The sequence below is a fragment of the Rhinolophus sinicus genome, chromosome 1, assembly GCF_057876585.1.
Source record: "Rhinolophus sinicus isolate RSI-liver-muscle chromosome 1, RSI-T2T, whole genome shotgun sequence".
In the NCBI taxonomy this organism is placed as follows: domain Eukaryota; kingdom Metazoa; phylum Chordata; class Mammalia; order Chiroptera; family Rhinolophidae; genus Rhinolophus; species Rhinolophus sinicus.
In genome coordinates, this window is record NC_142501.1 from 130,631,804 (window position 1) to 130,659,030 (window position 27,227).

At 34.4% G+C, this 27,227-nt stretch overlaps 1 protein-coding gene across 11 annotated transcripts in view; it reads right to left on the reverse strand.

Annotated features, from left to right (window-relative positions):
* The window catches only part of ARHGAP12 (Rho GTPase activating protein 12), a 133,325-nt gene that overhangs the window by 58,966 nt on the left and 47,132 nt on the right, over positions 1-27,227 (reverse strand). For 5 of the 11 annotated variants that reach the window (XM_088789599.1, XM_019731493.3, XM_019731494.3 and 2 more), the window contains exons 4-8: positions 21,738-22,001; positions 15,240-15,380; positions 13,725-13,805; positions 5,681-5,806; positions 1,979-2,053 (exon numbers count right to left, since the gene is read on the reverse strand). In XM_088789599.1, coding sequence (XP_088645725.1) covers positions 1,979-2,053; positions 5,681-5,806; positions 13,725-13,805; positions 15,240-15,380; positions 21,738-22,001 — 687 coding nt within the window. The remainder of the gene's footprint in view (positions 1-1,978; positions 2,054-5,680; positions 5,807-13,724; positions 13,806-15,239; positions 15,381-21,737; positions 22,002-27,227) is intronic. The other 6 variants (XM_019731496.3, XM_088789595.1, XM_074324710.2 and 3 more) reach the window with 3 other exon arrangements.

Below are 27,227 nucleotides of genomic sequence, written 5' to 3' on the forward strand. Positions count from 1 at the left end.
ATCAAAGGTCTTCTTAAGAATTATGTATGACCTACATTTAAAATAACTTAAAAAGAGTTTCTGCTTTTTTCTAGATGGACTAATACAGAGTATTGTAGTAACAGCACTAGATACAAAACCACTAAAATCACATTCATTTTTATCTTCAATGTTTATGTGTTAAATAATGTAAAGGATAAAAAGTAGGAACACAGTCCCTATCTACCCCTTAGGAGTTTAAAACCTTAGTAGGGAAACAAGGGGTACATGAGGTAAATTTCACACCATTCAACGCAGTAAGTGACTTTGGAGTTCAGACACAAAGATCATTATCATGCTGAGGTTAGTCTGGCAAGGCCTCTAAAGAGTAAGCACAGGATTTAACTGTGAAGTGTAACTAAGAAAAGCAAAGGACCACTGTCGGCAGGGGAACTGCCTGAGCAATGTCAGAAGGAAATGTGTACATGTGATATGAACCATGAAAGAAAGATCTGACTAGGTAAGGGAATAGAATGAGTTAGAAAAGTGAATTTCCCCATCTGTGGAAATTCTTGCTTCTGACTAAGAAATTAGAAGTATCCTAATAAGTAACAGCCTATTATAGTCTCACAAAATAAGGAAGTAACAATAAAAGTTTGTTTTAAAAAGCTTTCAAAGTTTCATGTACCATGTTTCCCCGAAAATAAGACCTAGCTGGAAAATCAGCTCTGATGCATCTTTTGGAGCAAAAATTAATCTAAGACCCAGTATTATATTATATTATACTCGGTCTTATAGTAAAATAAGACTGGGTCTTATATTAATTTTAGCTCCAAAACACACATTAGAGCTGACTATCTGACTGGGTCTTATTTTAGGGGAAATACGGTATTCATTCAACAAACATTTACTAAACAGCTACTATCTGCCACTGCAATAGGTATTGGAGTGACTCCCTTCCTGCTCTAATGAAGCTTTTCTTTGTCTAGTGGGGAAGACAGACATTAATAGAGGGTTCAAGGTTCCTAGAAGATACAAGAAATGAAAAGAGTTACTCTATTTTATGTAATCAGATAACGCATAATTAAATGCTATGAAGAGTAAGTATTACAGGGAAACCTGACCAAATCTGTAAGATTTGAGTAAAATTCTCTGGCAAAGCAAAGTTTGAACTGAGTGCTAATGAACAAACAGAAGATAATCAGGCAAAGGGATGGGAGAGAAATGTAGCAGTGGGCAGAGAACAAGAGTGCAAGGACCTTGAGCTGAAAGGCAGAGTAGCTGCTGGAAAACAAGTCAGGAGGAAAGATTAGGACCAAGAAGTATGAGGTGAGGCTGGAGACGCAGTCAAGAGCCAGAGCATGCACGATCTCACAGTCCTCACTAAAAGTTTCAATCTTCATTCTAAAACAAACAGGAAACCATTGAAGAGGAAGAGCCAGATCAGCAAATGACAGGAAAGACTGGGAAGGACATCAGATACAGAGATCAAGTAAAATTTCACCCCAGTTAAGACGGGTGTCTAAAGAGAAGTTATTCGAAGGTTTTTCAGTTCAGGGGAAATTTAAAGGTGAGTTACGTCTGTCCAACATTCACCCGGGATAGATCGGGCAATGTATTTTACAGCTTAGAAAAAACAGCAGCATCTATGCTCAGTAAGGAGGGAATTGCTTCTTACCTTTGGACTGTTTGCCTAAGGAAAAAAGGGTAAAGTATAATTTGGCAAAATTCTACAGGGACTTTTATATTTATCTTTTAAAAGCAAACAAATTCATCATTTACAAATATGGTATAGAAATTAACCATGAAGATACCATATTTTGCACAAAAAGGGGCTTTAAAATCAATAAAATCTGATTTTTAATTTAAACCTATTTTAACTGTGATTATTTTTTTAAAAACCAATGAAATTTAATAGAAGCCCAAGAAATATTTAAACATTATACTTAGAGAAAATTAACTTATTAAACTGATTGAAATAGGTGGACTTTATTATACTATAAGCTGCTATCATACTAACTGTATCTTGGTGCTTTGATGCAGAGGGAGAAGATTCATTTTCAGGAGAGCAGGGTTTTGAGGCAGGTGGAGAGTCCTATAAAAAATAAGTAATGAAAAACGTTACTCTATTTTATAGAATTATATTTCTCCCTCTACTCACAGTGGGAGAGCTTAAAGGGGGAGGCTAAGAAATGGTTTTTTCTAGTTATTTTCCTTCTATATTCAGCTCTAAAACCAATATGATACTGATTTGAAAACTACAGATGTCTTAAAGTTTATGAAATATGGCCTATTTTATACCAATTAAATTTAAATACCGCATACAGAATTACTCAAAAGAAATGATGTATGTTGACTTAAAATCATGATAAAATATATTTAAAATAGGTAAAAGCTAAACACTTGTGCATAAAAATGTAACAGTCACCTTACTAACTTGCTCTATAAATACCCAGGATTAGACAAGGAATAGTCACAGGAATTACTTGGCAACTGCCAGAATAAGAACTTTATTTTAGTCAACAGCTACGTAAGAAATTATATTAAATTACTATTAATATTTAAAGTAATTTAAAGCTAACATTCCAATTATCAGAAACAAGCAAGATTTTTTAAAATGCAAAGAAGAAACCTCAGATTTAAAGATTAATAACTCACCAGAAAAAAATAAAAAAAGAGACGTTTTAATGTCTAAGCCTACAAGAATAGGAGCAAACCAATAAGGTTCATTTTTAAAGCAAATCTGCTTTGTCAATATTAAAATATGGTGTGTGATGTCTACCATAGATGTTTATAAGACTATTCAGGGAAGACTGAAAAAACTTTGTAGGTACCAATAGCCAAGCTTCATTTAAATGTTCTCCCTTCCCCTAGATGCTTTGAATAATTTCAGGAAAAGTTTTTTTAAAAATCACATGCTAATACCTATTATTATTAATTTTCCTATAAAACCAAATAATTTCTTTGAACATTCATCTTCACATCTGTATCAGTCTACTTTTCTATGACGATGAAACTGGATAAGGTACTATCAAAAAACCTGGAAGTTTGTATGAAATTACAATTTAAAAACATTAACATCCATTCACTTAGAATAAAGTCTTCAGGTTTATATCCTATACAATTTGTAAACACAGAAACTAAGCAACAGTGAAAGCTCCCAGTGAAAATCCTTCAAGGGACAACCTTCCAAATTAAACATCCTAGGCGTACACTATTAATAGAGAAAATACTAAAATCATATCAAACATAGCTTTATGAAAAGAAATTACACTTAAATGTGCAAATCTCAGTTTAGTCTCATTTAAGTACTTTTTGTGAAAGCCTCAGATTTTTAACTTTTCAACTTCTTGACTTCTAAAAGATTATCTAATATTAAAACAGTCTGAGAAAAAGAAGAAACATTTTATGACCCACAAACTAGAAAATAAGTAAATGAATAAAATGAATGTTAATTATGATTTATTTTTCATAGCATTATCAGTCCTACAGAAATAAAAACCACACTGGAGTAATTACGAATAACAATTATAATTATTGTAAAAAACAATTTTATATTTATACATTTATTTATGTATATGTATCTTAAATGCCTTCAAATAACAGGTTTTAATAACAACCATACATAGGCAAAAACAAAGAGATGCATCACATATACCGTACACACAGCAACATACACACATCTCCTTCCTCCAAGGTTGTCTGGCAACTCAATTAGGACCTATGTCATCGTAACATTTGCTACATACCAGTAGTAGTAGTAGGTTTCTATGATTACATTTCAAGTTATATACACTTTCCCCCTTTATATCAGTCAACTAGTCTGTTCTGGTATACTCCATCTTTTACAGCCTCAGATCTTTAAAAGGTATATGCTAAGTGACAATAATAGAAAAGTTTATATGGTAAAGCAATTATCTATGACTCCATTTATAAAGGGTAAGGGGTGAGGGGAGACATTTCTACCAAATTTCTGGTCTCAAGAATATCATGTCCTCACAACTCTGAAACAATTAGATGAGAAAGGAAATGTAATAAGAACTTCATACAAGTTATTCTAATAATAGACTAAAATTGAATCTCAAAAAAGATTAAAGGGCTGGCCCGGTGGCTCAGGCGGTTAGAGCTCGGTGCTCGTAACTCCGAAGGCTACCAGTTCGATTCCCACACGGGCCAGTGGGCTCTCAACCACAAGGTTGCCGGTTCAATTCCTCAAGTCCTGCAAGGGATGGTGGGCTGCACCCCCTGCAACTAGAAACAGCATCTGGACCTGGAGCTGAGCTGCGCCCTCCACAACTAAGATGAAAGGACAACAACTTGACTTGGAAAAAAATGAAGTCCTGGAAGTACACACTGTTCCCCAAAAAAGTCCTGTTCTCCTTCCCCAATAAAATCTTAAAAAAAAAAAAAAAAAAAAGATTAAAAAGGAGTAAGAAATTTTAAGTCTACGTCACCAAAATAACAATCCTTTTTGCTCCAGTATGAAGAGGCAATGGAGTCGGTTTAACAATGGCTTTTACGTTAGAGCATAATGCATGGTATTTAGGAGCTTTCTTTATACTCTGAATTGTACTCGGGTTCTTGGAGTAAAATTAAAATCTCTAGGAGTCTTTAACTCAGGTTAGCCTCACTGCTAATATATTTTCAAGCATTCTTCAATAGCACAGACTCTGAATTTCAATCCTTTAATATGCCTTCTACATTCAACCACATAAAATCCATACAAAATAAAAATTAGAAACTGGTTACTACTTTCTTTCATTATTGTTCTGTTGGTCCATCTCATAATGTATGTAGACTGTTTCTACAGCTCTACAAAGGTCCCCCTTTTAATTCAACAAAGACCAACTTTATAGTCACCTGTAATTTCCCATTCCAAAAAGAAAAACGAACAACTTGTTTTGACTTACAGATTGAAGCAATTTATAAAGGAATTTAATACTGAAAGTATCCAAATAGACAGAAATACACCTTAAGAAAGTTCATTCTGTTTTCACTCACATACCTAAAAACGGAGGAAACCTGTTAATTACGCCAAAAGAGAAGCCTGATACTAGGATAAAAAAAAGTCCCCAATGACAAATATCTTTTTAAAATTATTTATTTTGGGGGAGTTACCACCACCTTCAAATTTTAACATTAGCATGTTTGATGTTCTGCAAATTTGTACTAATTTCCTATTCGAGCCGCAGAATAAAGCCACAATGGAAAGATGTAACTCACAAGGAAGTTAAAAACTTGACAGCTTTTCTATTCTAACATTTGCATCAAAATCCATCCCCTATTTGAAACAGAGAACACTACTTCTCTGACTGATAAACGAAGCACTTGGTGCAGAGAACATTTAGGGGAACAAAGGGAGTAGGATTCCAATCTTCCTTGGGAAAGGGAAATTAATTAAATATCTTTACTATAAAACCTCCTGGAGACTGAAGACAAACAATAACAGATATGTGACTTTAAAATAGGGTTATAAAAAAAGAAATCTGTCAACTACTAGGCTCAAACCTATCAAGGTGTATATACATCACTAAGCTATAGGTGGATAGAAAGGTCCAGGGTGTAAAAATCAAAACACTTCAAAACCAAAACCCACTCCAGAACAAATGGATGCCACATACAATAAAACAGTAGTCACCAAGGTATGAGATTCAGCTAAGAAGAAAACAAAATAACAAAGAACTTGCCAAAATTCTCAGCAGATTTTCTCAAAAACTCCTACCTTGTCATTGGTGTCCAGAACAATGGTGCTATGTCTCCACTTCGTTAATACTATTGGTTCTTGCAGCCGCCTGTCCAGGCTCCTACTTTTAATTATTTCTCTTTGTTGCTGGGATGAAGCATTATACTAAAGAAAACAAAATATACTTCATAAACAATAGAAACAAAACTAGAACCTAAACATGCTGGCTCCCAATGACACATGACATTAAGCAAAGTTCATCATATGCCATTAACGTGAATTTTCTGGCCTCAGTTTCCTCATCTTTGACCAGCACTGTGGCACAATAGAGAAGATCACAGATTCTGGTGTTAGAGGGACCAAGTCACTGCTATCTTTGGCAAAATATTAAGTCTCCCTAAAGCTAAGTCACATGAACTGTAAAGCAGATATAACAGAAATATCTCATTCACAGAGTTGACATAGGAATAAACAAAGTATAAGAACTATCAAATATTTTCCTGATAGGTTCTCAATAAATATTACTTATCATTATTTATAAAATGAGGTCATTGGACAAATTAATTTTTTAAGGTTTCAACACTTCTAAATCCACATGAACTCAATTATTGGTTTAGGTTTTTAAAATTATGCTAACATACGGTTTTCTTACATTTAAAGGAGTTTTTGTTTGGTTGGTTGTTTTCAGTGTTGTTTTCAACAACACACTATTGTTTCTCTGAAGTGGCAAAACATAACCAGGTCAAAAGGTATACATGGTCCTAGTTCTAAAGACCAACCCTGAATATATCAGCTGTGTACAAAGAATAGGTAATAACTGCCAAGAAAATTGCATATAAAATTAAGAACACACTACCACTGAAGCATTAAATCATTTAAATTTTTGAAATGTCAAGCAGATCACCAAGCATAAACATTTGAGAAATGTGAGGTTTAAGAGTTATGCTGCTTTATACAGGCAATTTTAGTAAACTATAAGTTATAATAAAATAACAAAATAAATCTGATTTTTAAGGGCTACATTCCTCTCCTGAAACCAAAGGACATCTAATATATCTATTCCCACCTCTGAAAAGCTCAGTAAATCTTAAAATTTAATGATTCTTATTATAATTTCAATAAAAGTATCTTTGGAGATATTTTAATATTAAAAGATCTTCCAACATCGTTCTCCACAATATGCCATTTCTTTTCTCTCCAAAATGAGTCCATACAGGCACCCAAAAAAAACTGTCTCCCAAAGACGTCACTTCATTCTTCACATCAAAATTTGCACCACCAGGTAATCTCATGTGGGTGTTGGTTTTTAATTCACTGTTGCTCAATCTTAAAACTTATCACAGAAGTTCACAAAGGGATCATTTCTAGAATAAACAAAGGTGAAGCTTAAAGGCTACCAAAACATTCTGTGCCAGAAATCTCTAACTGAAAAGAGACCCAACTATAAACAGGGCTATATTTTCCCTTTAATATATAATATGTAATATATAGTATGTAATCCCTATGTAATCAGTGTTAGCAATAATTAAAATGGGGAGCTGTGTGAAAACTTATATATGAACTTAGTGGATACCTGCCCTAGCTTCTGAGCTTTATAATTACCACAACTGTTTAAAAATCCTTTCTATGGGGCAACAAAAGTAATGTAAAATTAAACTGGATAATAATCACAATTTTAAATATGTTGATGGTTTTACTAGGCAACAGTATGTTCATAAAAGCCAATAAAGCATAAATGAAACAGATATACAATCTAGTGTAGACAGAAGAAAAAATAAAGCGTCATACTTAGAGAAAAGAAAAATGAGAGACTCTACAGTTAAAACATACACGTGGACACTTAAACAAGATGGTTAAAACTTAACAATTTCTAATCCCTTTAAAAACACTTCCGTTTTAAAATTTTTAACTGAATTTTTATTTAAATTATTTCAAACATACGAAAGAACAGAGACTATAATGAAAACCCACCATCAATCTTTGGCATATCTAAAATAAGACATTTGCTTCAGTTACCTCATTTTTCTAAATAAAATATTATAGACGTATTAGAGGCCCTCTGAATACAGCTTCCAGATTCCACTCCTCTCCCTCACCCCTCAGCAGTACCACACAATTCAGTGTTCATCATTCTCATGCATTTTATAATTTGATAAATACTTATGTATCCATAAATATACCTATGTATTACCGTGTTTCCCCAAAAGACCTAACAGGAAAATAAGCCGTAGCATGATTTTTCAGGATGCTTGTAATATAAAATAAGCCCTAATGCATCTTCTGGGGCAAAAATTAATATAAGACCCGGTATGTAAGACCCGGTCTTATTTTTGGGGAAACACGGTAGTGCTTATTTTGTATTACAAGCATCCTGAAAAATCATGCTAGGGTTTATTTTCCAGTTAGGTCTTATTTTTGGGGAAACACGGTACTTGTTTTAAATTTTATGTAACGGAATCACACACATCATTTTTCAACTTGTTTTTTTTCATTCGATATGTTTTTATTTAAAAAAATGTATCCATGTTGGTGAGTATACCGCTCTAACTCATTTACTTTCGCTTCTATCCACAGTATCGCTATTGAAACGTTTGGCTAGACCATTTGGACATGCCCGAGGTGGTAGTACGAATATATACTCTTACCAGCAGAACACAGTGCCTTGCACTGCCCTACCAGTACTGCTGAACTCATATGCACTTATGTATATAAGTGTATGTACCTATGCACACATTTTTAAAAATCTATCTGATGGGTAAAATGCTATCTCATTGTTTTAATTCACATTTTCCTGGTTACTTGTAAAACTGCGTATCTTTTCATGCATTTATTTCCTGTATTTCCTCTTCTGTGTATTGCTTAATCATATATTTTGCCGATATGCATCTGAGTTATCTTTCTCTTACTGGTATGTATAGAAAGAACCAGGACATTCTCATTATATTTTGGATTCTAAACCTTTGTAAACTATGTGAGTTGAATGTATCTTTTCCTAGTCTACAGCTCATCTTTTCCCCTTTATGTTAGTATTTTTCACCTGAGAAGACATTTTGATGTAGTCAATCTTTCCTTTCCTAGTTTTTCTTTATATAACCTTGTTTAAGAAATACTTCCTATTCTGAAGTCAAAGATATTCTTTGATATATTCTTCTATAGCCTTTAAAGTTTGCTTATTATATTTACATCTCTAATCTTCCTGGAATTAATCATTAAGTGTAAAGTGAGGTCAAGATCTACATTTAGTTCTTTTTTCCAATGTGAATACTAATAATCTTAGCAACATTTATTGCATAGTCCATGCTTAACTCATTGATGTATAATGCCACATCTGAGCTTCCAATTCTGTTCAGGTCTATTTCTCTATTTACTACCCCATCTTAATCACCATAATAAGAACCCGATCCCTCATGTTCCCCCCCCCCACACACACACACACACGAATACACATTCTCCCTGCTAGGGAATATTTTGCTTCTTCAGACCTTTGTTTGCAAATCAAATTTAGCATGAGTTCCAAAAAGGTAGGGAGGGGGATAATAAACAGAAAAGCAGTGAATTTACAGACTAATGTGGACTCTGTTATCAAATTAAGCCTCCCAATCCAAGATGGTATACTGCACCATTTACTCAGGTATTCTTTTATGTCCTTCAGTTCTGCTCTGAGATTTTATTTACTTACAATCTTACGAACTTTAATAGGTATCTTCCTAGTTACGAGTGTGTTTGTAGCTGTTGCTGCTGCTGCTAGTATAAAGAGGAATTTATTTCAATCACATTTTCAAACTGCCTATTTACTACAGAAATTAGTAGTTTTTATGTTGATTTTATACCTAGCAACTTTACTGAATTCTCATCAGTTTTTAGTTTGTAGATTCTCTTGATTTTCTATAATCAAAAAACCAATTGTATCTTTCTTTTCAATTTTATTACAGGTATGCCCCACTTACCTAAAATTTGTATTACACGACTTCTCTTTCACAAAAGACCTACATTAGTCCCTGTTTTCACTAATAGAAAGAAAACCAGAGAAGATTTTTGCTTTTACGAAAAAAGCTGTCAGATATTTCACTTTACGCCATTTCAGCTTACAAAACGTTTCATAGGAATGCTCTACTTTCTGATAGCGGGGAAAACCATTATTTCTTTTCTTGTCTTATTTTATTGTTGAATAGAAGCAGTGATAGAAAAGTTCTAATCTAGTTCCTAGCTCTAACGGGAAAGCTTCTGTAATCTTACCATGAAGTATGAGATTTACTGTAGATTATTTGATAAGTAACCTTTATTACAATGTAATATATCATTATATTTAAAGTGATTTTCTTGTAGAAGCATATACCCTGTTTCCCTGAAAATAAGACCTAGCCAGACAATCAGCTCTAACACGTCTTTCGGAGCAAAAACTAATATAAGACCTAATTTATATTATATTATATTATATTATATTATATTATATTATATTATATTATATTATATTATATATTATACTATATTGTATTATATATTATATCCGGTCTTATATTATAGTAAAATAAGACCAGGTCTTATATTAATTTTTGCTCCAAAGGACGCATTAGAGCTGATTCTCCAGCTAGGTCTTATTTTCGGGGAAACATGGTAGTTGGGTCACAGGTTTTTTTTAACGCATTCTGAAAATCTTTTAACAGGTGGGTTTAGAACATTTACATTTAATGTAATTGTTTATATTAGGTTGGTGAAAAAGTAATTGTGGTTTAAAAGGTTAAAAATAATTGCAAGAACCGCAATTACATTTGCACCAACCTAATACATTAGAGTTAAGTTTGCCATTTTACTATTGTTTTCTGTTCTGTTTACATTCTTGTTTCTCCTCTTCTGTCTTCCTGTAGGTTACTTGAGCAGTTTTTACTGCCATATTTTAATTTATCTATACAGATGTGCTCTAACTTAGAATGGGGCTCGGTCCCAAAAAAACCATCATGAGTCAAAAATGCATTTAATACACTTAACCTACCAAACATCCTAGCTTAGCCTAGCCTACCTTACGCGTTTTATGCGTTCTCAGAACACAATATCCAAAAAACACTGTAGAGTACTGGTTGTTTACCCTCGTGATCATGTGCCTGAGTGGGAGCTGCAGCTCATAGCCGCTGCCCAGCATCATGAGAGAGTACTGTACGTGTATTAGCCTGGGGAAAGATCAAAATTTAAAATCTGAAGTATGGTTTCTACTGAATGCCAATCACTTTTGCACCACTGTAAAGTCAAAAAATTGTTAAGTCGAACCATCGTAAGTAAATCAGTAGTTTCTTGTCTGTAGTTTCCTGGGACTATCTTTTGCTCCAGTTTTTTAGCACTTACTCTAGGGATTACAATTTACATACTTCATATATCAGTCTACTAGTATCAGCATTTTACTACTTCAAGTGAAATATGGAAACCTTACCAACAATTACATCACGTTACTCTCCCCTGCTTTATAATATAGTTGTCTTAAATATGTCTGCACACAATGAGTACTACACTTCAGAAATGTTGTAATTTTTGTTTTGAATGTCAAACATAATTTTTAAAATTCAGATCAAAAGTCTCAGATATTCGCCCTTCTCATCCCATTATTTCCTCATTCCTGATGTTGCAAGTTTTTTTCAGTTATCATTTTTCCCTTCTGTTTCAAGTACTTCTTCCTATAGCAATTCTCTGAGAAAAAGACTACTGGTACCAGTTTCGAAAAGTAACACCTGATATATTCTTCAACTTCTTGGTACATTTGAAAAACAAAAATCATGTTAATCTTATTATGTTAATCTCGCTTTTCTCCTAAAACTTTGGAACAGCCATATTAAGCTTGGAGTATTAATTTCTCACTTAAAAGTTTTATTGAGAGACAATTAAATTTGAAAAATAAAGTTAGGTCACTTCATATTCAATTTCTGGACAACTTAACATACAAACAAACAAAAAAAAAACCAAACTGTTGCTAGAGTATCACCTAACTGGTATGCTGTGGTTCATAAAATAAGAATCCTATAGGGTTCTGAGTGCTCAGCACAACTCCAATGTTTAAAGGGGAAATACGGTTTTATCTTCAGAATCAGATTCAAAAATACAAATTAATAATGATGAAAACAGAAAAACCCACAAATGTTTTACTGTATCATATTGCATAATTTTAAGGAGTAATAATGTAAAACTCTCAATCCTGAAATGTGTGAGGGGCAATTTACGGCATTTTTAAAATATATTTTTATTTGGATCTTTCTTCATTCTTGGTACTATTTTACGGTTACCTTTAAGTAAAAACACAATGTAACAAAACTATGGAAACAATAAACAGATCAGTGGTTGCTGGGTAAGAGGGAGGGGGTGAATAGACAGAGAACAAAGGATTCTTAGGGCAATGAAAATACTCCATATGATATTATAATAATATAATGATTTCATCACACTTTTGTCCAAACCCATAGTATGTACAAAACCAAGAGTGAACCCTAAGGTAAACTAGACTGGAGTGATTATGATGTATCAATGTAGGTTCATTCTTGGTAAAAATGTACCACTCTGGTGAGAGATGTTGAAAATGGGGAAGGCTAATGCATGTGTGGGGCAGGGGCTTGTGAGAAATCACTGAACCTTCCTCTCAATTTTGTTGTAAACCTATAACTACTCTAAAAAAATTAAGTCTTTAAAAAAATTATTTAAAAACCCACAATGTAATAATATCGTCACAACTCTCTGCATGTGGCAGCTTTTATAATTAAAATATAAAAATTATCTTCATTTACACCAAATATGTTAAGCTGCAAATAGTATTTTTAAAAACAATATTGTCTAAATGTACATTTTAATATGACTTCTAATTTAGAGAGAAGTTAAACAACAAAGAGGTTAAAAATATTAATTTTTTTTTCTGGTGAGCTACGCAAAAAACAAAATACCTATGTAAAATGCGTGATAAAGTGTCAAAAATGTTTATTTGAAGATCTGACAAGGCTTTTCTAACTACAAGAAAAATCTAGGGCTGTACTATTTGATAGCCAAATTAACCGAAAGATCCAGTATTTCCTTTATGCCCTCTCCTTCCAACCCCCACCAAGTTTCCACCACAGCAACCTACGCTGTTCCTTGAGATCATAACATTTTAAAAGCTGTCAGTTATAATGGAGCTGTTTTGCTACTGGCTCTAAAGATTTATAAGGAGTGTTCTTAGAAATCAACTATAGGCAGTATATTTTATTCTACTAGTATCAAGCCTTATAATTTCATAAAATAATTAAAGGCCAAATAACACTCACATAGCAAGAAACCACCCTTTATACTAGTTTACTAGATTCGTGTTTTCCAACCCTCACTCAATTTAGTAACAATACCTAGTCATATTTTTTCTATATCCATGTGTATTTATACTACACAATTTTCTTTGTACTACATATTTTTCTTTAAATAGACTTATTTGGGGGGAAAATAATTTCTTCCAAAACTAAAGTCTATCTGATAACTGATACCACAGATATGTCTGCTAATTATAGTTGTTTTCTAAAATATTAAAATAGTGGACCAATTAAAAATTAAATGATTGCTCAGATATCATTTAAACTCAACCCTGGTGTACTCGTCTGAAAAGATATCTAGTGACACCCTAGAAGATCTGATCACCACATACTGCCTATCTCAGCCAATAATTGACTGAATTATAACACACATTTACGTAAGAGAATAAACTTGAATACTGAGCTGCTTTCCTTTTAAAAATACAGATTAAATATAAGACCAATTTCATCTAGAAAACTCAATCTATTCACGATAACTAGATATAAGATAGCATTATTGGCACTGAAGGGGATGTTTATTTCCAGGAATAAAGAAAAACTAATTTCAAGTTATATCAAAAGTATTTTTGAATAGGAATAATCAATCCTATGCAGCAAAGATAATGCACATTTTAGAAAAATTTAGCCAGTCACAGGATTCTCAATGGATTCTAAAAAAATTAGTCTTGTTGCTTTTCACAAGTTGAATAAAATTATAAAAATAAATCTGTTGAAACCATTTTCATATTATTTCATCTACTATTTTTAAATAGAGATTCACTGTTATGGTTCATTACCTTTGGCAATTCCCATTCCGACCTAGATCCATCGGCACTGTAGTAATATTGTCTACCTTGATCATCAACATGCTTGAGCCACTATAAAAAATAGAAGAGGTGTTATTTTTCAACTTAAATAAAAGTAAGTTTAGACTTACAACCAGAGATATTATATATTATTCTTATGAATTTTATTCTACATGCTCAAGAAAACTGCAAAAAAAAAAAAAAATTAACAACCTTGCATTTTAAGTTTGGTAAGAGTAAATAAACTCTATTTTAAATGTAAGTTTATTTTCCCTCTCTTTCCTCCAAAGTCAAGGTATGGTTCAAGCACAACTTAACAACATAAGAAATATAGAACATAAAGTATACCTGGATAACATACGCAGTGATAACACCCACCCAAAAAGCAGGGTTGAGAAATTAACAAAAGAGGGTTTTCTTCAATCTTTAAGTATAAAACTACTGAAAAATTTAAGTCAAACTTCATGTAGCCAACACATCTCACTCAATATGATTTAAATAACAGTAAAATCCAAACTACTTTATAAAATATAACACAGGGACTATGAGAAGGAAAAGACCAAGTATTGCTAATACAAACATATGATCTTGATTGTAAAATATGTGAATACTGCTGTTTTCTTATGTTCTAGTGTCAAATAATTAAAGGAGAAATGAGAGGTAAAAGCCAGCTTCCATTCATTCCCAAGTGCCTATTCTCTAAACCAACACAACCAACTAGTTACCTTCTCTGATGATACGAGATGTAATACACAAATAAATATTTCAATATCCATTCCCAAACTAGTTAATTAATCATAAAATACTAGATTCATGGTTTTTGTTTTACATAATTTGGTTATAAAAGAAAAAGGAGTATAGAAAGTAAGGTGGTATATCATAATTGCATGTTGAGAAAACTATCCCCAAAAATACATTCCCCAAGAAATTTACAGTCAGCCCTTCCCATCTGTGGGTTTCATCCACAGATTTAACCAACTGTGGATCGAAAATATTTCAAAAAATTCCCAGAAAGTTCCAAAAACCAAAACTTAGATTCGTCCTGCGCTGAGCACCACACACTGAATCCACAATAAAGTGATGTGTAGGCACTCCCTGCTGTAGCCTATATGCAAACACTACACCATTTAAGGGACTCGAGCATCCTTAGATAATTATATCTGCAGAGGGGAGAAGGGGGTCCCGGACCAAATCCCCTTAAGATACAGAGGGATGACTGTATAAAGAAATACATTTATTGAAGAAGTCTAAAAAGAATGATACTCAACAGCTCTACTCTTAAAAAAGTCTGTCTTAAGTGGGTTCTGACACCATAAAAATCACAAATTATAAGCAGTTTAAAACCATGAATCAGTAGTTATACTGCGTTTTCATGTTATCAAGTGACATGATTACAGAATTACAATAATATTTTCATGAGTTTTTAAAATACTACTAAAGTTTCAGTACACAACAGTTTTATGAGAGGTTTCAGCCAAGAAAACTAGATGAGAAAAAAGAATGTACCTTTTCATTAGTATAGTCACTGGTATATAAGGTATGCCCACGTTCATCCAACTCTTCTGACCAACCCCTTGGAGGAGAACCACACTGACTATCTGACTGGCTGTAACAAATGCTGTGGTAGTTTTCTTCTGATGAAAGAAGCTATAAATAGTCAGAAACATAAGGATTTTTCTTCTTTGAATAATGTAAATATGCAGCAGTTGAAAATCTAAGAGATCAACTTTATTTGGCTATAAGTACTAAGATATCTTGAATATATTTGAATATTTTCAAAACAAATTATTTAGTCTTTTAAATGGCACACTATAAGTGCTGAGGTGAAATTAATGATAGTTGTTTAACCACATTAATGCAACCCTAGAAAAATTCACCATGATAAAATGGAAAACAATGTTTTCAGGCTGAGATAAAAATGCTACCTCATATTTAATGCTGCTTTTGAACTGATATCATTAAAAAAGACAGAGGTGTGTGTGTATATATACACACCTATGTGTAAGCAAAGTAAGTGACGAGGACACGTCAATAGACTGAGCGTCTTGGAAGTTCTCACTCACCTATGTATCACCAGCTCCTACTCAAACACCTGGCAAATAACAGGGCTCAATAAATATATCTTGAACTATTTTATAAAGTATGGGGTGGGGAGAGAAAAGATACCAGTTTTGTAACACTGTATTTTATGTTCTAATTTACTGTCAAGTTTTCCTAACTCACCCAGCCAAATGCTTACTAAAGACAGCTGAAAACTAAACTTCAAAACAAGAAAAAATAATACTGAGAAAATTCAAGCACAATACAGAGAAATTAAGAAATTCAGTATAAAAATAATTTAGGCACAGTTTAAGAAAGCATAATATACTCCAGATATAAAAGAGAAGCAAATAAGAAGCTTAAGAAAATTGAACAATTTCTGCTTTTTCAAATGAGAGGCACCATAATATGACTAAGTAGCAATTTGCTGGCAGCACTTAGACTTCATTCATTCAATAAATAAATACTAAGTTAACTCTCATGTGCAAAAGACCCTTCCAGGGTCACCTTTAGGTAAAACAGTTTCTGCAACTAAATCTTAAGCAGACTGTATTTTCTACCACTATAATTTGGTCTGAAACACTAAAATGGGCAGATTCTAAATGTTGTAACTTAAAAGACGTAAGCAGCCTAATGTTAGTCTGTTCACAGACTGGCATAGACAATATTGCAGAAACCTTGCAAAGTGAACCATACACGTTTTGTAACAGTACTGTTTTTAAAACATGGAAAGCCTAATTTAAAACTCAGGAGTTTGTTTTTATTTCATTGAGACCACTTAAAAGGTAAGCTCAGGAAGGAGAAGTGCAATCAAATTTTTCAGGAACACAATAAAGAAGGCAATCTAACTAGTAAAATTAATTTAAGAAACACTAAATCATTTTTTCATAAATATGACTCTAGTTGACAATATGCTCACTGTAATTTCCCAATTTCTGAACAGTAAAGATGTTCCCTTCTGCCATGAAAAGTAACTTCCAATATCTCGACATGCTTTATTATACTATAGAACCAGGAGTAGCTTTAAGATCTTGATATTTACTGCTAGAAAAGAGCCATTTAATGGCAATTGAATAAAAACTAAGATTGTTTTTGGCAAGTATTCTCCAGTTGTTAACCGCTCTATCCTAAATAACTAGTCAGCAGGGTACCTGGCTCAGTAACTTTGTGGTACATATCCTGCAGCAAATGTAGCCTAGTAAATATATGAGAGGGCTATACAGACGCTCCATTTGTAGAAGAAAGACAGGTAGGTACCCAACTCATCATCTGGATGAAGTAGTTAATATATATGAGTATTACATTAAAAAAATTTTTTAAACCATTAATGAGCAAGAGGTTAGTCAAAAAATACTCAGAGGTCAAAAACTAATAACTAGGAGCAAGAATCCAGGAAAAAAAAAAAAAAAAAACACTATGAAAAGACCAGCTTTCTCCTTGGCATTTGTCAAACTGCAAACCAGAATGTTAGTTTTCAAGGTCATGCAGAAGCATTAGGGAAACGGACTCAGGACCACCAAAGGCAGGGATTCTAAAGGAATACCCCACAGTACAGAACCAGAACGCCAAAGAATCATACCTGCAGATTATGGGTGAACCAGAAAAAAATTTGTCCCTTTATTCCACCCTAAGGAAATCATAGGAATCTTCCCCAATAATCAGGGGAAATTGGGGAATTCCCTAATCATAAGCCCATCTTCATGCAATACAAATTACTACTATGTAAGTAGCCTGTAAAAACTAAAGCTGAAAATTTAGTTTCAAATGTTCATAGGATACTAGTTTGCCTAGGCACCTGGTAGAAACAAAAGCAAACCTTCTCTGAAGAAACAAGCTTCCAACCCCAGCATTCAAGACTTCCTACACATGAATTTCCAAGAACTATAATCTCACATTAACACACACACATACACACACGCATGCACGAAGTGACACATACCATGAGTGACAGCAGAAAAACAGACAGCATAATCAGACTCTCAAAGACATTATGTACTAGAATTATCAAAAAATAAAATATAAAATAAGACTAAAGAAAGGTATGAAAAATAAAAGCAATATATGATCCTTCACTGGATCCTTCACTGCAGGGAAAAAACTATAAAGGATATTACTTGACAAGTGAAAAGCACAGAATATTAACCATGTATTAAATAATACACCAGCTTTAAATTTTTGTGTGCGTGATAAATATATTTTTCACCAAAAAAAATGGTTTTGCTGAAAAATGTCTGTATACTCAGAGAATAATTATGCTGTCTGCTTCAAATGGTTCAGAAAAAAATTACTGGAGGGTGGAGAGAAATATAGGAAATGTGGCAAAATATTAACAACTAGTAGATCTAGACGAAGGCTCTCTGGATGCTCACTATACTGTTCTTTCTAGATTTTTGTAGGTTTAAAACTTTTCGAAGTAATAAGATGGGAAAGCTCCCCCAAACAAATAAAAAAATAGCATCTATTTTAAAATTCAAGGATTGGTTTAACATCAAATAAAAATGTAGATGAACAGAAAAATCGTGAACAAGAGCCAAACCTGGAAATTACTGAGAATGAAGCAGAGAGACAGATAAAATTTTTAAATATAAGGGAAATCAAGAGACATGACAAACAGAATAAGCAGATTAAACATTCATCTACTCAATGTTCCAGCATGAGAGGAAAGAAAAAATGGGACAGAAACTATATATATAACGACCAAGAATTTTCCAGAACTGATCAAAGATAGGACTCCTCAAATTTAGAGGTCCCAACAAAGCAGGAAATACGAAAGACAGCTTCACCTGATCACGTAATAGTGAAATTATAGATAGATCTTAAAAACTACCAGTAAGAAGAGACAAGCCACACTTAAAGGAAAGACAATCAGACTGACAGTTGAATTTTCATCATCAATAATGGAAGCCTGAAAACATGAGAACAAAATCTTCAATAAACTAGGAAAAAAAAACACAAGTAAACATTCAATTTAAATAAATAAATTTCCAGATAAATAAATCAATTTCCAGATAAACAAAATCAAAGATTCTATCACTAACAGAACCTCACTAAGGAAATTTTTTAAGTATGTACTTAAAAGTTATCCAAGATAATCTAATTTGCATAAAGAAATGTGATAAAACAAAGTGGTGAATATGAGGATTATAAGAGTCACCATGTACAACAATAAGCGGACTAAAAATAGAAATAAGATATGACAGCAACAGCACAACGGCATGTATGGTTCTTGTGTCGCTTTAAAGCAGCAAGAAGATATTAACTTTAGACTGAGTGTATGCCTGTTAAAATTTCTAAGACAGGGTTTCTCAACAGCTGCACCACGGACATTTAGGGTCAGAGAATTCTCTGCTGTGGGAGCTGTCCGTGTATCACAGGGTGCTCAACAGCATCTATGGCCTCCATCCACTAGATGCCAGTAGCACACCCCAAGTTCTAACAATCAAAAATGTCTCCACATTGTCTAATGCCCCCACTTCCCCTGGAAGCAAAACTGTCCCCAGTTGAGAACCTTTGTTGTAGAGTAACAATAATAAGCTTCTAAGTTAAGATGAAAAAGTGAAAACTTGCTCCCTCTCAAACCCCACTAAAATAAAAAGTGAGATATGCTTTAAAAGACCCAAACCAAGAAGAGGGAGAACAGAAGAAGAGACAACAGTCACAAACTCCGGAAGCCGAGCAGATAAACAGGAAAGCAGAATATAAACTGGTGGAGGTGGGGAGTAGAGTTGTGGGGGACAGATGAAACCCAACAAATTTATAGAGAAGAATCTTCAAGTGGCTCAGGAACTGACAGTATTAGGTATTCCAAGAACTGGCGGTAAAGGTAGGGGTACTATTCGGTTGGTGCAAAAGTAATTGCGGTTTAAAAGGTTAAAAATAATTGCAAAAACCGCAATTACTTTTCCACCGACCTAATAAAATGAGGATTAAAATCGCCAGAATCCCCTTCTCCACACCTGGATGTTAGTTGCATCCTCCCTTATCTCAGAAGGAGGACAGGTATTTATTCCCTCTCAAGAGGGACAAACAGTAAGATTCTGAGTTGGAAGACAACAGGCACAACTGGTAAAAACAGAAAGAGGGAAAACTAAGGGATTATATGAAAACTGAATGCCAACCTCCAAGACCCTGGCAGCCCTTACTCTCTAGACAGAAGATTTTAAGACTTCTGTCAAAACTCTATTAGTCTAAAAGTAAAGACCTAATGGTTCTAACACTGGGGACTCCCCAACAAGCAGCTGACCTAGACTGCCATAAAGTGAAGAAGTTCAAATGCTTTTTGCTATTATGAGAAAAAATGATTTCCAACCTAGAATTCTAGTCAGGCAAACTAGCAATTAAATATGAGAGCAGAATATAGACATTTTCACATGTGGTCTCAATTTTACCTCCCATGTGCAACCTTTCTCAAGAAGTTACTGCAAGATGTGCTCCAGCCACTTTGGAAATATCTATTTTTATACAATTGGTGCAGAGATTACCGTGTTTCCCCGAAAATAAGACTTAGCCGGACCATCAGTTCTAATGCGTCTTTTGGAGCAAAAAATAATATAAGACCGGGTCTTCTATTGTATTATATTATAGAAGACCCGGTCTTATATGAATTTTTGCACCAAAAGACGCATTAGAGCTGATGGTCTGGCTAGGTCTTACTTTCGGGGAAATACAGTAGTAGTATAAGTTGAGACTCTGATATACAAATCACTCTCATTTAGTTATTGAAATAGAAAGCTAAGAAACCTGTTAAAAGTTCCTGTGTATACTTTAAATTCCTTTATTCTATTAATTTAGTCCTTTCCCCAATTCTCCCAAATTGTGAGATTTTACTTCATTGTTGCTACATGGGGTAATTATTTTCAAATCTTTCTAGATCTACAATTCAAATAACTTTCCTAACACGTTTCTTATAATAACCAGAAACAAGTTCTCTCACTATTCGCAATCTCATTCTTGAACACTAAAAGTACAAGTTACCACCAAACCAAAGATATAAATAGCCAACTGGAAAATAAGGGAGTATTAACTACAAAAAGCTTTTACATTCTGCTAAATACAGGAAGTGTCACCTGATTTTTCCAGCTCCTACCTAACTGGAGTACTGTATTTACTGTAGAAGCCAGGTGCTTTCTGTAAGAGCTGAGTGTCCTATGCAGGTGAGGGCCCCAGTGCATTAAACAGCAGGACTTACCACCACCCTATCAGTTCTACCCAAGCTTCTCCTGTACATTCTAATCTGTCCCAAGGAATCTCCACAGAACTCTGAGATGAGTGTTTCTCAAAATATAGCTATGGCCAATTCACGGCACCACCCCCCTGCCAGAAGTATGGAGAAAGGTGAAACCAAGGGAGCAGGGGGATGATAGCATAAACACTTGTTAGAGAAAAGAATGATTTTAGAGTGAATTGTCAGTTACAGGATGGTCCATTCACAGCAAAGAAATTATACTTATTTTCCTTACATATAGATAAAAGGTGATCTTGTACCTCTGAATGACAAATAAAGAGAAGTAGCTTGGTGGCCATACCAAATCAATAGAGAAAAGTGTTCGTTTTAACCAGTTAATCGGTTAAATAACTTTGTTTTTATGTATCTGGCTAAGTCACATCATACATTTTCTTTCCTTCTTTTTCTAAAAAATGTCATGCTTGGGCAATAACAATGATTGAATTAGTATCTTCTAGCACATTAGCACATGAGGGAAACCACTGGCACCAGGCAACTTTAATACAGTTAATTCTGGAACTAGTAAACACACTACAGGGTTAGCTATTGCCTGCTAGTTAGAGATTAGGAAGTAATATAGCAATAATACAATAAAAGCTGGAAAGAAGATTTAATATCTTAGAGAACTCAAGTGTTCTACCATTTCACTACCAAGATACAAAGCTATTAATCCTTCTGTCTCTGAATAAAGAAGAGAGAAAGTTTGGTAACTCACTGGGAGGTTCCCTGATTGCTCATACCTCTTGGTCTCCTGGACTTGGGCAATCTCCTTTGCTGGTGTTCGTATCTCGAGTCCATCGAGGGGGTTTCCATGTTCTTTCCTGTGTTCCTCTGTTATAGTAATAATAACGCCCTGAACTATCTTTATGAGTTTCCCATTCTCCATTAATCTGAACTGCGGGGCTCCCAGGAAGCGGAGGGAGAGCAGACTGGGATATTTTCAGTTCTTGTAGATTAGCGTAGACGGGAGAATCTGGACGTCCTTGATTTGGAGGTGTCGTTGCCTGTGAAAAATTTGAAATATTTATGTTCCAACTGGCATAACATTTATAAATTAAAATTAAATACAACATGAGACATCTTTCCTTTTACGACCGGGTTTCTCAGCCTTGGCACCACCAGCATTTTGGGACAGATCACTCTTTGCCGTGGGAGGCCGTCCCACACTGCACAATGTTTATGAGCATCTCTGGCCTCTACCCGCGAGGTGACAGAGGCATCCCCCCACACTGTGACAACTGAAACGTCTCCAGACATTGCCAAACATTCCCTGGGGACAAAACTGCCTCTGGGTTAGAACCACTGTTTTGCCATATAAATCCAAGCTTTATATTCAGATGTGCAATTACTTCTATAACACACCCAGAGTTTCATGAATGCTTTAAAAATACTGAATTAAAAAGGAACATGTGATTGGATACACTGAATCAGTTTTATTGAAACTAAAGTATTTTAACTTCTAAAATATCATTGGCCTATAAAATAATTATAATGAATCTAAATCACAGAACAAGCTTTAAAAGAGAAAACAGTAAAAATAACCCTCAATATGATTACATTTGTAAAATGATTACTTTTGGTCTTTTTACACATGATAATTATGCCAATACTGTGTAGTCAAGGATACAAATTAAACTAAAACTAATTAGAATGATACAAATTAATTTTTTTTAAATCAGGGAATCTTCAAACTTTGTTGGTATTCTTCAAAATTGATAAACCAAAAAATACAGGCAACAGTTATGTCTGAAATCAAGAGATTAACAGTAACTCTAAATAGAACATATAGTCGGAAGAGGTTTGACAATGAATGAATGGTAAAACTTTAATTTTTCACTTTCCACTAGTTAAATTTTTTGATGGATGGTCACTTAAAATATTGTTCTTTTGCTATTAGAAACAGTTTTTAGTAGAAATAAGAACTTTGTTTATTTAATGAATTTATTTCCATACTTAAAACCAGCCTAAACTTCCAATTTCCAAAGTATGTGGAAAGAAATGGAAGAGGACTCTTCTTGTTAATACTCTCATCTCTGGCAAAAAGAAATTGTCCATGTTTATTATCAATGGCTCAAACCGTTGAGAAAAATTGAAAGGAACTGATTATTAATGATTTTCCGCAAGAACTACTGGCAACATAAATTCTTGGTAGAAAAAAATACTTAGTATAACATATCAAACTAATTTTTACATATGCACAAAACATATTAACTACAACAGAGGATGGTTAAATAATTATACATCATTTTGTCTAGTCAACCAAAACTATGGTGTTTTTTTAACAAACACACTCAATGCTGGTAAAGGTGCCACATAACAACTTTAGTTTACTGCTGGTTATTTTAATTAGCTGAACTTTTTTAGAAAACAGTTTGGCAGTATGTTTGAAAAGCTTTTAAAAATATTTTTCGAACCCTTAGCAAAGGTTGGGGTGGGGGCGAAGTCCTTAGATATAGGAAAAAATGTTTCCCACAAAGATGTTTATTACAATGTTATTTATTTGAAATAAATTAGGAACAATCTAAACATCCAAAGGGAATGATTAGGTAAATAATGATCTAATATATGAGCACTGAAAGTGCTAGTGATTTTTTAATAACATGATAAAAAATTGAGATTAGTGAGAAAAGCAGAATAGAACACTGCTTCCCATTAAATTCCAACTAAAAATTTTAAAGTATGAAGAATACAAAACTAAAATATTATCAGCGTTCTCTGGATAATGGAACTGTGTATGGTTTTTTTCTACGTGCTTTATTCCCCAATTTTATTACAGTGAGAATTATTACCTTTAGAGTTTGATGAGGATAAGAATCTGGGGCACGTGCCTAGTCCACTGACTCATACAAGTGACATCAATAGTATTAACACTATTTAAAAACTAGTGTTTCTTACAAAGTGGTCAATGGATCACCTATGTAAGACTCATCTAGGGGTGCTTATTAAAATTTTTGGGTCATAGCCCAGAGTTACTGGGAGTGGACAGTGAGGGGGGGAGGGTAGTAGTCAGTAATCTGTATTTTTTAAGTACCTTATGGGATTTTTATGTGTACTATTGTTCGGAAGACACTAATAGGACTCAGTCTTCCTGAATGGACTTAGGGAAACTGGTCCCCTGACTCAATAAATTTGCATTATAAGAAATGTAAATATTTAAAAACAATTCTGAAGTCCATACCACCAGTTACTTCTTATTCTGCAGGTAAGCCAAAGGAAGAAGAGTTAAAAGAATAAGCCACAAAAAGAAGTATTTCTAACATATAAATCAAGTAAAAATTAGTTTTCTAATATTTATAAAAAAGTATTATGCACTTAAACTGAACAACCTTGTTCATGGATTAACACCAACAAAAATAAGTGGATCTTTCACACCAAAAAAAAAAAAAAATCTTTAAAAGGAGAACAACGAAAAAAACTTGATTTTATAGGCCATATCTGTCATTAATTAACAACTAAATTGGGACTAGTACCTCTGCACATGACCCAATTTTATATTTAAAAAAAGACTTGGCCTGTTCTACTTTATCTATACATAGACTAAAATAGTTCTCCCAATATCCACAGAAAGGAAAAACTGGGGAATCCTATATAAAGAAGGTAACTTTAAACTTAGATTGTACCTTTTTTAATACCAAAAAATATTGAGATTTCTCCTCTTTTTACCTTTGACATTACATAGTTCAAGAACTGCTTCTAAAACTTCAGAAAATGAAAGAATACACATTAACTAAGGAGCTACACCTTTTGTTTCTTAATTAGCATATGCTACTCAGTATTAATACTCAGATATTCACCTTACTATAAATGAGGAATCACACTTTTATTACTAAATAATTAATATAAGTCCTACAGCCTATAATCATACCTTTGATTTCAATTTATGGGGAAAAAAATTTACCAAAGTATCAGACTCCAACTCAAAATTTAAATTATTTTTTAAATTCTATTTCAATTCATACGGAAAAAAGACAGTTATGTGCCATTGGTAATTTACCAGCTTAAACATAATTGCCGATTATTATAACATTGAGCCAGTGAACAGAGTAGAGGACAAAAAGAAAAAAATTGTCAACAAGCCAATATTCAGTTAAAAGAGGACTAAAATGTTTTAGTTTCACTACTGAAAATTACATTATCAATTTCAAATGGAAAATGAAAGCTTCCAAAAAGCAGTCTTTTCATTTGAAGCCAAATTTTAGGGGGAAAAAAACATATTAACCTTTGTTTATTAATTAAAAAATACAAAAACGCACAAATTCTAATGGTCATATCTTAAAGCATGACTGCACTGAGACTGCAAGCTGTATGCCCCAAAGTATACTGATATTTTCCTGTGACTTACTTATTTAGCTAACATTTAAGAACTAATTATGAGCCAGGTGGGAGGTGAAAAGAAGACAGTTCCTGTCCTCAAGATGCTAGCAGCCTAGTATAAAGAGGAAGAGATAGGTTAAAAAAAAAAAAAAAGATTCCAACGGCATGAGCCAAGTGCTACAGAGAGGTGCGTGTGCAGGAGACTGTGGGAGTGAGCGCGCGCACATACATATGCACACACACATATACACACGTGCAGACATGCACATGCATGTGCACACATACACGTGTGCACATACATACACACTCGCACATACATGCGCGCGCACATGTCCACACCCACGCGCGCACACACACACACGCACACGCACGCGCGACATACAAACACGTGCAAACACGCGCGCACACAGTGGCACTACACTGGGAGAGGAGGGTGAGCCGTGTTCAGAAGAGGTTCACAGCACAGGTTTAACTGGATGTGTAAAGGAGAGCAGGCGGAGGCCCAGGGAGCCAAGAGAAGTGGTAAAGGGCACGCCAAGCACACTCAAAACCTGGTTTTAGCCGACGTAACACAAAGAAATGAAAAGCAGCCTGTCGATAGCGAAACATAACTGGTAGCTAAGGGGGGTCCGTATTGTGAGAAGCTCTGATATTATTTTCATGGTATATAAATGCTTTTCCTCACTGGTTTTCTTCCAGGTGGTTTTCTAGTTATTGCAACTCAGGGTTATTCAACTCCTATAGGATTTGATACCTTTTATTTACACACTGAAACTTTTTTAGCCCCTCATCTTTCCCCGTGTCTGTCCTCTTCCCCTTCTTTGATCACCTTAGCCAAGCACGTGAACATCCGCTTCACACCAGCACAGGTCTGTCACCATTTCTGCCTCCTCCCCCGACACAGACAATAGTAAGGCGGGTCCCAAGGAGGAAAGCTGTGAGGCCTGCCAAACCCTTATCTGTGGGAAGCCATAACACAGTCTGATGAAGTCATTTCTGTGCTACCAACCTGCAGTAATAGCTGCCAACTGACAACACTGCAGTCGTGCCACGCTATCAACTAACATCACTGGTAGCTAAAGACTATCTATACCTAGGAGGAGGACAGAAAACTGACAGACACCACAGTGAGAAGCCCTGCGTAAAAGTGACCAACACATATGTAGTATGCACAATTAGGAAGTTTATCAAAAGTAAAAAGATTTGCCAAAAAAGAACAAACAACAAATTTCCCCTGCAAGATCAAGCCCACTTCTCCAGTGCCATTTTCTGTCACGCCCTCACAGGAATCTCCTCCCACAGCCGTAGGACTCTAGCTCAGCGTGCTCCTTATTCCACCGTAATACAATCCCAGATTTACTTGTCTGCCTTTCCCTCTGGAACTGATTATCTTTAAGGCAGAAATGTTTGCCTTGTATATCTCTTCATATTCAGTGCCTAGTACAGCACTTGCACATACTAAGCACTCAATATGTTCCTGAATGAGAATTACTTTTAAAAGCTACCATGAAATCCATATACTAAAATTAATTCCCTACTGCTGTTTGGACAGTCTCGTTGGGAAATTTTAGCTAATCCCACTGCTTCAGTAAAATCAATCCCCCGCCCCTCTCCATCTCTCTGAAACATCCAACTCACCCCTCTGAATGACAGACGTGTATTTTGAAAGACCTACTAGCATGGATCCTCTATCAGTTGTCAAACTCATTATATCCTCTGGCTCAACTCTTACCCGTAACACAACGCCCTTGCACATTCACCAGTTCAAATAATAGCATCATAAGCTATTCAATCGGAAATCTCAAAGTCATCTTGTGACTCTTCTCTTTACTCCAACAAAGTTCTACTAATCTTCCTTCCAACGTATCTTCAATTTCTTCCACTCTTATCCCAAGATACCCACCTTGGTCCAGGTC